General features: G+C 40.0%; 1 protein-coding gene across 1 annotated transcript in view; it reads right to left on the reverse strand.

The window, feature by feature from the left end:
• LOC102820342 (histone deacetylase 8-like) overlaps positions 1 to 12,176 on the reverse strand; it is a 508,909-nt gene that overhangs the window by 41,159 nt on the left and 455,574 nt on the right. The window contains exon 9 of the mRNA XM_006873407.1: positions 9,927 to 10,032. Within this exon, the coding sequence (XP_006873469.1) occupies positions 9,927 to 10,032 (106 nt within the window). The remainder of the gene's footprint in view (positions 1 to 9,926; positions 10,033 to 12,176) is intronic.

Genomic DNA, 12,176 nt, shown 5'->3' on the forward strand with positions numbered 1-12,176 from the left:
TCCCCTTCCTCCCTGAGGTTACCCATGCATATTTAAATGGATATATTTGTGGGATATATAAATATAAACATATATATATATATATATCACTTTTCATCCCATACCCATTCAACCTGTGTCTCTGTCCATGCATCTACCTGCAGAACACTGTGGTTCCAAGATTGTGTATATATCACTATTTACCTCTGTCCCCTTTAGCCCTTGCATACATCCTTGAGTCTTCATCTCTCTTCATCATTCTTCTGCCAACTTCCCTTTTTCTTGTATATTGCCCCCCACCTTCTTGTATATTGCCCTCCCCATCACCTGAGTTAACATGTGTCTACCCTTTAGCCAGTGAATTACTCTCCCTTGCCTCTCAACCCTAGTAACCTTCAAAGAATGTTCCTTTTAGTTTGAAAATCTTTTCTTGAGTTTTTACAATAGTGTTCTCATACAATATTTGTCCTTTTGTGATTAACTAATTTCACTCGGCATAATGTCTTCAAGGTTCATCCATGTTATGAAGTGTTTTGTAGATTTACCATTATTCTTCAAGGTTGCATAGTATCCTGTTATGTATATATACCAAAGTCTGTTTATCTATTTTTCCATTGATGAGCATTTAGGCTGTCTCCATCTTTTTAGCTATTGTGAATAGTGCTATGATGAACATCAGTGTACATATATCTACTCGTGTCCTGACTTTTATTTCTTGTGGATATATACCAAGTAGATAGACTGCTGGATCATAAGGTATTTCTATTTCCAGCTTTCTGAGGAAGTGCATACCTTTTTCCACAGCAGTTGAACCTAAGCAATGTAGGAGGGTCCCAGTCTTTCCACACCCTCACCAACACTTGTTTTCAACTTTGCTATTAATGTTGGTGTGAGATGATATCTCATTGTTGTTTTGATTTACATCTCTCTAATGGAGTCCTGGTGTGGTGCTGTGGGCTAATGTGCTGGACTGCAAAGTTGGCTTGAACCACAAGGTCGCCCGTTCAAGCTCACCAGCTGCTCTTTGGAAGCCCTATACAGGGTTGCTATGGGTTGGAACTGACTCAATGGCACTTCACAACAACAACGACAATGGCTAATGGTTGTTAACATTTCTTAATATGTTTTTTGGTTGCCTGAATGTCTTCATGCCTGTTCATGTTCTGTGCCCATTTTTTAATTGGGTTGTCTTTTTCCTGTAGAAACAATGCAGTTCTCTATAAATTTCAGTGATTAGTGTCTTGTCTGATATGTGGTTCCAAAAATATTTTTCCCAGTCTATGGGCTTCTTTTCTACTCTTTTGGCAAAATCTTTTGATGCATTATTGCTGCTGTTAAGTGCTACAATCAGTTCCAACACATAGCAACCCTGTGAATTTGAACCAGTGACCTTGTGGTTCACACTGACATTGCAGTCCAGTGCTTTATCCCACAGCACCACACAAGGACTCCATTTGATGCATATAAGTGCCTAATTTTTAGGAAGTCCAAGTCATCTATTATTTCTTCTAGTGATCTGAAATTTATAGAACACTCCACCAAGCAACAGCAGAATATACATTATTTTCAAGCACCCACAGTCAAATATCAAGACAGATCATATCTTGGGCCATAATATAATTCTTGACAAATTTTTTAAAATATTGAAATTATACAGAGTGTATTTCTGACCAAAATGATAACAAATCAGAAACTAAAGACCACCTAAAAATAAATCTCCAGGCTCAAATGGTTTCACTGGAGAATTTTACAAAATTGCAAAAGACGAGTTAAAACTATTTCTACGATCTCTTCCAGAAAAGAGAAGAGTGAATATTCCCCAACTAATTTTACAAGGCTGGTATTACCTTGATAAAGAAAAAGAAAGTGAAAGAAAGAAAACTATAGACCAACACCCTTCATGATTATAGATGCAAAAATCCTCAACAAAATATTAACAAATATAATTAAGTAGTATATAAAAAGAATTACACATCTTGATTTTGTTGTTAAATGCCATCAAGCCAGTTTGGACTCATAGTGATTCTGTACAGGGTTTCCAAGGAGCAGCTGGTGGGTTTGAATTGCTGACCTTGTTAGCAGTCCAGTGCTTATCTGACAGTGCCATACCAAGACTCCATTTTAGGTTTGGAGATCTAATCCTCTTTGGGGATTGATCAACTCTACAAGGTTCACTGTGAGGCAATTTCTTTGGAATAAGTCAACCAGAGGAAAGGAAACCAATTTGAGCATGAATATGGTGCTAGGACAACTTTACAATAGTGGCCATGAACTAGGTAGACCCATCACTCACTAACCCATACTTCCTTGTGAACATATCTTTTTTTAAAAATCATATTTTAAAATAATTTATTATTTTTGTTGTTGCTGAGCAGAACACACACAAATTCAATATTTTCCCCATGCACAATTCAGCGACACCGATTATATTCTTCAAGTTGGGCAACTATTCCCATCCTCCTTTTCTGAGTTGTTCCTCTCTCACTACCATAAACTTACTGCCCTCAAAGGTAATACACATTTTCAAGAGAACCCCTTGACAGGGAAAACACACATACACAAACTATTTATGGAAGCAAAAGAGAGTTTTTCTCTGTATGAAGCTAACAGTTCCAAGGTTGCATTTCCCCCCTTCCTCTTGGAAAGATCAATGGGTAGTAAAGATTACATAAGACGAGGTCTAAGTTTGCCTGCCCCTTCAATCATTCTGTGGCATGTGGAATGCATCTTTTATAAGATCAGCTTTCTCAGGTTTGATTTCTAATAGGTTAAAATCCCTTCTTTTGGGCTTCTAAGGTATGTGGTGGTCAAAGGCTTAACAAATACTAGACATGCTGGTTAAACTCCTTTTTACAGAGTGTACCTGAATCTGTCCATACTCTTATTATTGCCATCTCACATCCCAGAATCAATCTTTTTTTTTTTTTTTTTTTATCTCCCACTTTTCCCCCCTAAAATCGGGGTGTGGGCAGTGTGACAAATGGCCAGCCAGGTTTGCTGAGGTTTTTATACGCAGAAATAAATGACAGTCTTGTAGACAAGTTCAGGAAAATCTTTCAGAATGCAAGAGAATTCAGCAGTCTTTTCCACACTGACCATTGTCATGGTAACACACTATCTAATGGCAGCGTGCATCAATAGGTTGGAGGGGCACTGTCTCAGTATAGCAGGTTAGCCTGATCATTTTTAGTAACATTTGGAATTATTTCTAGCTTCTTTTCTTCTAGGTTTAGATAAATTTCTTTCAGGTTTTGGATTCGTGTTTTGCTAATTTGCATGATTAGAACATGAAAGAGCTGGAAATGTAAAGTCAGAATATTACTAGTACTATATTTGCTGTCTGCCCTCCCTGGCCCCTCCTCACCCATTCTTTATCACTAGTTTCTCCTCTTCTCCTTATCAATTCTTTTCTATACACAGCATTACCTCCCCACATCCAACAACTGTAACTCATCTATTAATTCCCTGAGCTCTCAACATATTCTTTTAATTTTTTGTCATTTTAACATACAGCATCCTAGAAGGGTGGAAAGAAATCCTTTAAAGGATTGAAAGGAACCTTAAAAGTAATCTAGTCCAATCACCATTCCCCTGATGCAAAAGCAACAGCCCAGTGATTGTCTAGCTTCTAGGTTCACAGAGACCTCATTTTTTTCCCACAGGCAGTCAGTTCTACTTTGGATAGGTTTTACTGTTGGAAAATTCTTACTTCTATTTCTACTGAATACATATCTGTCCTTTTATAATATCCATCATAGAGTCTAGCTCTGTCCCCTGAGGCCACATAGACCCTGACTACTCCTGCTGCTCTGTGGCAGCCTTTCAGAGGTATGAAGTAAAAAGCACATCCCTCCTGAGTCTTTTCTTCTCCAAAAAGGCCCGACTTATCTAATTTATATCTTGGAGCATCCCCATTTCAAATAACCTTCTGGAACACTCCCATTTGTTCAGAGCCCTTTCAGCCAATATCCTTCTGACACCAGCAATAATATCCCTCATTCCATGTCCTCTTCTGAATCTGGCTTGAACCTCTGGAAGTTCTCTGTCAATGTATGGTTGCAATCATTTCTGAATTATCTTTAGCAATTTTGCTTGCATGGGATATTAATGATATTGCCTGATAATTTCTGCATTTGAATAGGTCACCTCTTTTTGAAATGGACACAAATATGGATCTTTGGCCAGGTAGTTGTCTTCCAAATTTCTTGGCATAGATGAGTGAGTGCCTCCAGTGCTTCGTCAGTTTGCTGAAAGATTTCAATTTGTATTCCCATCAATTCCTGGTGCCTTGTTCTTTGCCAATGCCTTCAATGCACTTTGGACTTCTTTCTTCTTCAGTATCATTGGCTCTTGATCATATGCTATCTCTTGAAAAAACTGAACATCAACCATTTCTTTTTGGTACAATGACTGTGTGTTCCTTCCATCTTCTTTTGATGATTTCTGCATCATTCAATATTTTGTCCATAGAATCCTTCAATATATCAAGTTGAGCCTGGATTTTTTATTCAGTTCCCTCAGCTTGAGGAATACTGAGCATGTTCTTCCCTTTTGGTTTTCTAACTCCAGGTCTTTGCACATTTTATTATAATATTTGACTTTGTCTTCTTGAGCTGACCTTTGAAATTTTCTATTCAGTTCTTTTACTTCCTTACTTCTTCCATTTGCTTTAGAATCTCCACACTGGAAAGCAAGTTACAGAGTCTTTTGTGACATTCATTTTAGTGTTTTTCTTCTTTCTTGCCTTCTTAATGACCTTTTGCTGTACTCCTGAATGATGTTCTTGATGTCATCCCACAACTCTTCTGGTCTTTGCTCTTTAGTGTCTAATGCATCAAATCTGTTCTTGAAATGATCTCTATGTTCAGGTCTTATTTTAGCTCTCATGCACTTGTTTTCATTTTCTTCAGCTTCAGTTTGAATTTGCCTATGAGCAATTGATGGTCTGCTCCACAGTATGCCTTGGCCTTGTTTTGGATGAAGATATGGAGCTTTTCCATCGTCTCTTTGCACAGATGTAGTCAATTTGATTTCGGTGTAGTACATCTGGTGAGGTCCATCCATGTGTATATTCGTCTTTTATGTTGTTTAAAAAAGGTAATTGCAATGAAGAAGTCATTGGTCTTGCAAAATTCTACCATGTGGTCTCTAGCATCATTTCTGTCACCAAGGCCATAATTTCTAACTACTGATCCTTTATCCTTTGCATTCCAATTACCAGTAATTATTAATACATCTTGATTACTTGTTTGATCAATTTCAGACTAAAGAGGTTGGTAGAATTCTTAAATTTCATCTTCACTGGCTTTATTGGTTGCTGCATAAATTTAAGTAATAGTTGTATTAACTGGTCTTCCTTGTAGGCATATGGGTATTATCCTATCACAGCGTTGTACTTCAAGACAGATATTGATATGTTCTTTTTGATGATAAATGCAATGCCTAGTCAATTTGTCATTCCTAGCATAGTAAACCATGTGATTATCAGATTAAAAATGGCCAATACAAGCAGTGTGAAGAAACCTGGGGACTCTTGGGCCCAGAGTCAGTGGCGTGGCCACGGAGGACTTGAGAGAAGAGTGGAGCTACCGGCTAATGGGAAGAGAGGACATATGCACAGGAGTGCCCACACTTGCAAATGATACCCACGTGACCTGGACCAGATGACTGGACGATCGGAGCTCAACCAGGAGAGGAAAGAAGAGGGGAAAAAAAAAATGAGTGAGCTAATACAGTCTGATGAACTTGACCTATACCTATGGAGTAGCAACTCAAAAGAGGGAACAAATCCTCACAGCAACAAGCATTCACACACACACACCCCACAAACACAGAGTGGACAGAGAAGGGCAGCTTGGACATTGGATACTCAAATTGGGAGGGGGGACTACAAAGGCAAGAAGTGACTGGCTTACAAGCTTTCAAGAGGGAACCGAGTGCTAGGGAGCATGGCGGAAGGCAGAATCTCCAGTAGGTACTATTCAGTCTGTCTGGGCAGAGCTGATGAAAGGAGATACACATGGGTAACTCATGATACTGTAGTGAATAATGCTTATCAGGACGGACTACGAGGGTTGCAAATGCAAAGGTAGAAGTTTTGTAACAAGGAAGGGAGTGATTAAATCTCCAGGATAGGAGCGGAGACCTCTGGGACCATCAATGGAGAAGAGCTGAGAGCGGGACCCTACCCAGAGAAACAGAGATGCCTGAGATGGAGGCAGAGATGATGATGCGGAGTGATGAAGCGACTGGGGACTTTGGACCCAGAGAGGGAAAGGGACTGTGGGCGGAATACTGGGGGGAGGAGGGGGAAGTGTAGGGGTGGGTTTCTGGGATATACCCTTTGGGTGGTTGATGATGCATGGAGGGGATTGGAACCATGGCAATGGATGATATACGATGGGATGAATGTAAAACTAAAGTTCCCCCATGTAAACTATCATATAATTCACAATAAAAGATTTTTTTTTAAATGGCCAATACCATTCCATTTCAGCTCACTAATGCTTAGGATATCAATGTTTATGTGTTCCAATTCATTTTTGACAATCTCCAATTTTCCTAGATTCATACTTTGTAATCCTATGTTCTGATTATTAAAGGACATTTACAGCTGTTTCTCTTTATTTTGAGTTGTGCCCCATCAGCAGATGAATTCCTGAAGGCTTTACTTCATTCACACCATCATAGTCGTCTCTACTTTGAGGAGGCAGCTCTTTCCCAGTCTCATTTTGAGTGCCTTCCAACCTGAAGGGCTCATCTTCTGAACCTATATCTGATAATATTCTGGTGTTCTTCATAACCTCTCAATATTCAATATTCTGGTGCTGACAGTGTTCCCCTGTTATTCTTAAGGTTTCCAGTGACTAAATATTTGTAAGTAGTTGGTCTCTCCTTCTTTCTAGTCTGTTTTTGTCTGGAACCTCAGTTAAAACCTGTCCACCGTGGGTGACCCTGATGGTATTTAAAATATCCATGGTATAGCTTCTAGCATCACAGCAATATGCAAGACACCACAGTATGGCAAACTGACAACCCAGATTATTGTCAGATACAATGCCTGAAGGTTGGAAGGTGCTCAAAATTTGACAAGAGAACAGCCGTGCCCTCAAAGTACAATTGACTGTGATGAAATGAATGGAGTAAAACCTTGGGACCTTCATTTGTTGATGGGGCACAACTCAAAATGAGGAGAGACAGCTGTAAATATGTATTAGTAATCCAAACAAGCAACAGTCAACAAATCAAACAATGGATCTAATTAGGCAAATCTGCTTCATAAGACCTCTTCAAAGTGTTCAAGAGCAAAGATTTAGTCTGAGGACTCAGGAGTGCTTGACACAGGACATGGCTTTTCCAATAGTTTCATCTGTGTATGAAAGTTGGACAGTGAATAAGGAAGGCTGTAGAAGAATTGATGCACTTGAGTTATGGTGCTGGAAAAGAATATTAAAAGTACCATGGGATGGTAGAAGTACAGCTAGAATGTTCCTTAGAATCTAACATGGAAAAACTTCTGTCTCACACTTTGGACATATTATCAGTAGGGACTAGTCCCTGGAGAAGGATTCCATGCTAGGTAAAATGAAGTGTTGGATCAGTGAAAAAAAGGAAGACACCCAACAAGATGGATTGGCACAGTGGCAGCAGCAATGCGCTCAAGCATAACAATGATTGTGAGGATGACGCAGGACTGGACAGTGTTTTGTTCTGTTGTGCACTATGAGTTGGAACTAACTTGATGGCACAACAACGATGAGACTAAGACGTGTATTAATTACTGAGAGAGCTTGTCTGCAGCTATCCACGGATCACAGAGACATCTTTGTTTTGACATTTTGTTTTGAATAAACGTGTAGCAATACTTTTTTACTTCACTTCATATGTCTAATTGCTTTTGAGAATCCAAGTCCTGGCCTATGCATTTTTTCATGTTTAATTTCATTGTTACAATCAGAATATTGCTTTAACCTGTTGTTGTTGTTAAGTGCTGTGGAGTTGGTTCTGACTCATAGCGACCCTGTACAGGGTTTCTGAGGAGCAGCTGGTGGGTTTAAACTGCCGACCTTGACCTTGTGGTTCGCATTCCAGTGCTGATCCTGCAGTGCCACACCAGGAGTCCTTAATCTGTTAGCATCTTTAAACATCTTGACTTACATGTAACCTACAGGTCCTTTAATTTTCCATTATTTTTCACCAATTCACATCCAAGTCCCTTATATGAAGTCTTTTAAAATTCATTCCTCTTTTGGGTATCTTACCTTTCTTAGTTTTCTTCCCTTTGAATAACTTTCCCTATGTCTTCTCTCACTTATCATTACCATTTCTTCAACAGCAAGATAGCACTACTTTCTGGAAGGTATGTGTCTGGGTATGCATGCAGGAAAGCATGAGGGCACACAGATATCTGCCAATATGTAGGTGTGAGGGAAAAACTGCAGAGACTTGTTTGGTTTTTCAGTTTTGATTACTTTTACTGTGTTCTATCAGGATTTAGAACCTTGCTGGGGGAAAATGGCAAGGTTGGAAATAGAAGCAGAAGAAAAATTGGTTCAGGATTGGTCCCCAAGGAAACTGAAAATGTTTCCTGGGTCTGCGAAGACACTAGGATAGGATTCCTATGGTTAATCAGAGCTGTAACATAGAGGGAAGAATTGGAGAATGGACAGAAATAGAAGGACTCTCAGGTCTTAAGGGTTGGACAAAGGAGGAGGATTTGATTAGCAAGTGAGGACTTTGGAGTTTGGGCCATTGAAAGGCCAGAGGAATGTGGCTTGAAACTATAAGATCAAAAGAAGGTTGAGGGTATGCGACACTTTAGAAGGGGCGCTAAGCCTTGCTGTGTACATAACCTTAAGAATCTATGACTTATTAGCTTAGACAATTTTCTCTGAGCAGGAGTCTGGGAAGTGAAGTCCCTGCCTATGAACTTTGCTGTTGTCATAGAATAGGTTTTGCTAGCAGATGTGGGCCTCAAGATAACCCTCAGCAAAGATCCACAGGATACAATGTATTCCCTCAGACAAACTCCAGAGCAGAACAGACCTCCCTTTCATGTTGGATTCCCTTCTAGTTAGGGAATCAAAGACAAGTGAACTGGTGTTATCTTGTTCATTTTTTAAATAAATGTAAGTTTCATTATCCTGGACGGGCAATATGATACCCATGGCCACTTAAAACTCTACAAATACTTATGTACACATACATACAAATTCAATTAAACAGGAAAATGAGCGCTAAAAATATTTACAATGAATGGTAGACAAAGCACGTTGAGTTGCAAAGCAGCAGTTGGGGTGGGGGTGGGATGTGTCTACTGGAAAGCTGAGGATAGTTTCTCCAAATACTAGCTAGCAGATAGTGTGATCAACCTGATGACTGCCATTTCTCCTCTATCCAGAGACCAGACAATTCTAGGCCAGCCTTAGGGAGGAGAAGAAGGATAGGCAGCAGCCCCATTTTCAGTGTTCTGGATGAGATTAGGAATCCACTCCCAAAGATATCAGAAGCCCTGACTATTTATTGTAGTCTCTTAAGACTCTGTTGTATCAAGGAACTCTCCTGGAACAGAGGGTCTGGGAGCTGTCACCATCCCATCTCAAGCTTGAATAAATTTGAACTTCTCCCATCTTAAAGAGGGTTTTTATAGTTAGCTTTTGGAAGAAAGAAGATTTTCAGGGCACAGTTTAGAACTGGTTTTCCACTAGCAGTGTCTATAGCTGAATCTTTTGTCCTCTGAAGGTGACATTAGCCAGGCAAATTACATTATCAACCAGAGTGGCCAGTGAGGAATTCCAAGTACAAACTGTCAGGTCAAGAAGAGGTTTCTCTTCCAATTCAGAAAAACAATTATCTACCAAAAGTCAAATGGTAGTTGGAGAAGTCCCCATTGAGGGGCCACTACAAGCTGGGTGGAACAAGAACAAGACTTAAGGGGTGGTGCTCACCTTTGATACAGTTGAGGATTTTCTGGATTCGGTGGGGCTCATTGCGGTCTGGCCGGCAGCTTGGCGTGATTTCCAGCACATAATCAGGACCATATGCTGTGAAAAACTGTAAGGAAAAGGGAAAGGCCAAAAAACGAAACCACATAAAATATCTAAACCAAGCTACATACAAACAGAACAATCAAAAGAACTTCCCATTATCAACAAGGCGAGGAAGGCCTAGTTGGGCAGGACAAGACGATATAGCAAGAAGCCGTATCCTGGTGGTATTACTTTCCTTGTTCAAAACCTTTCATGATAGTCCACTACTAAATTCTTTAGCTTGTTGTTCAAGGTTCTCCCTGCTTAAGTCTCAGCTTTTCCCTTCAGCCTTTGTTCTTACTATTCCCATTCTCTAGCCACACTAGACTGTTTTATGCCTCCTGAAATCATACCATGCTTTGTCTCCCACCTTGGAGCTTTTGCTCTTTTCTGAGACCTGCAAAGAAAGGCCCTTCCCCAATTCCTGCTGCATGTAAAAAACTTCCCCATCCTTCCAGGCACAGCTCAAATGTCACCTCCTTCGCAAAGCTGTCTCTCCTTCTCCACCAACCCCAAAGCATTCTGCTAGTACCTCTCTTATGGCCCTTGTTAAACAAATAGCACTTGCCTAAATATCACATGCAGGACCCTGTGCTGGTTGCTTGCTGTAAGGGCTAGAAAGATGGACAAGATGACCTCTGCAGACCTCTGAGTGTCCATAGCACATTCTGCATTGGATTGAGTTTTCAACATTAACCTAACCTCTCCCCACTATGGATTATCAACTCCTTGGAGGCAGGCAGCACCTGTGCTTTATTCTTCTTCTTGGTCCTCACAGACCATGGCATCTGCCTAATAGTTTTTGTGGACTTGCATTCACTATCCCAGAATGTCAAACAAGCCTAATTTCTTCTTAGTAGTAGAATTTTTTGTTTTTAAATTCAGAGACTCAAAATAAAGGTTTCTGGTTTCTATTTCTAGATCACTACATGATTTCTTGTGACCTCTGGTAAGTCACAATATCTGATACAGCTTCTCTGCTATTGCTGTTAAGTGCTTTCAAGTCGGTTCTGATTCACAGTGACCCTGTATAGGGTTTTCATGAGGCAGCTGGTGAGTTTGAACTGTCAACCTGTGGTTAGTAGTCCAGTACTTATCCTAAAGTACCACACCATATCAGCTTCTCTGCTAGGGGAGAACAGTCTACAATAAAGGGAATCATTCATTTGGGATGAGACTTTGAATGGAAACTATGCAAAACTACTATTTTTGCTTAATTTTTAACAGAGATAAAATCTGTGTACACTCTCTGGTAAAAAAGCATATAGTCCTTAACATTCATTATATGTTGTCAAAAGCGTTATTGCTGGGTGGTAAGGAGTTCTGGTGTGCCACTGTAGGTTAAGCACTGGATGGCTAAATGAAAGGTTGGTAGTTCAAACCTACCAGCTACTCCTTGGAAAACCTATATAGGGTTGCTATGAGTTGGAACAGACTCAACGGTACTTAACAACAACAATTAAAACAGGAAAATTTAAATTTATGGGAAAAAGGACTTAATATGTGTCATGAATTTGAGGCCATTTGATGCCTAGATGATTAAAAATAATCCAGGATTAACTTGCCATTACCATCCAAACTATCCTTATTAAAAGGTTGGGTGTAGAGCTGACATTGTTGGAGATTCTGGGCATCTCCAACAATGTCAGCTGTATATCCAGACTTTTAATAAGGATAGGCTGGGAGGTAATGTCAAAGTTTTTGTGGACTCCACACATCCATGATAGAAGAAACAAACAAACTCTAGATGGTGCTTGCCTACCATTACTGAACATTTTAGAAGAATTCTGATAAAAGGCAAAACATATAAAACAGAATTTTAAATTCTCATAGACTAGAGAACAAACAAGACGGCGGATCGGCTGGACGTGTAGTAAAGAGCTCCGCCAACAACAACACAGAATACCCAACCAAGCAGGCTCAGGGTATGGTCTCAGAACTCTGAACCACATATAAAGGAATATTTAGAAGGTTGGAAAGCTTGTAGCTGGGGGAATTTGTGGCAGAAGCAAGAAATCTATTGCTTTCTAGTCCGGGACACTTGGCTGCTCCAGGAGCCGCCATGTTGGGTGACACCAAGTGGGGGAAGGATCGAAGCAGCCACAGACGCCTGGCAGAACCGCTGAGATAAAGGTGTGGACATTCTTTTCTTTTGGTAGCTGTTCATTG

The sequence above is a fragment of the Chrysochloris asiatica genome, unplaced genomic scaffold (genome assembly GCF_000296735.1).
Source record: "Chrysochloris asiatica unplaced genomic scaffold, ChrAsi1.0 scaffold00239, whole genome shotgun sequence".
Classification (NCBI taxonomy): Eukaryota; Metazoa; Chordata; class Mammalia; order Afrosoricida; family Chrysochloridae; genus Chrysochloris; species Chrysochloris asiatica.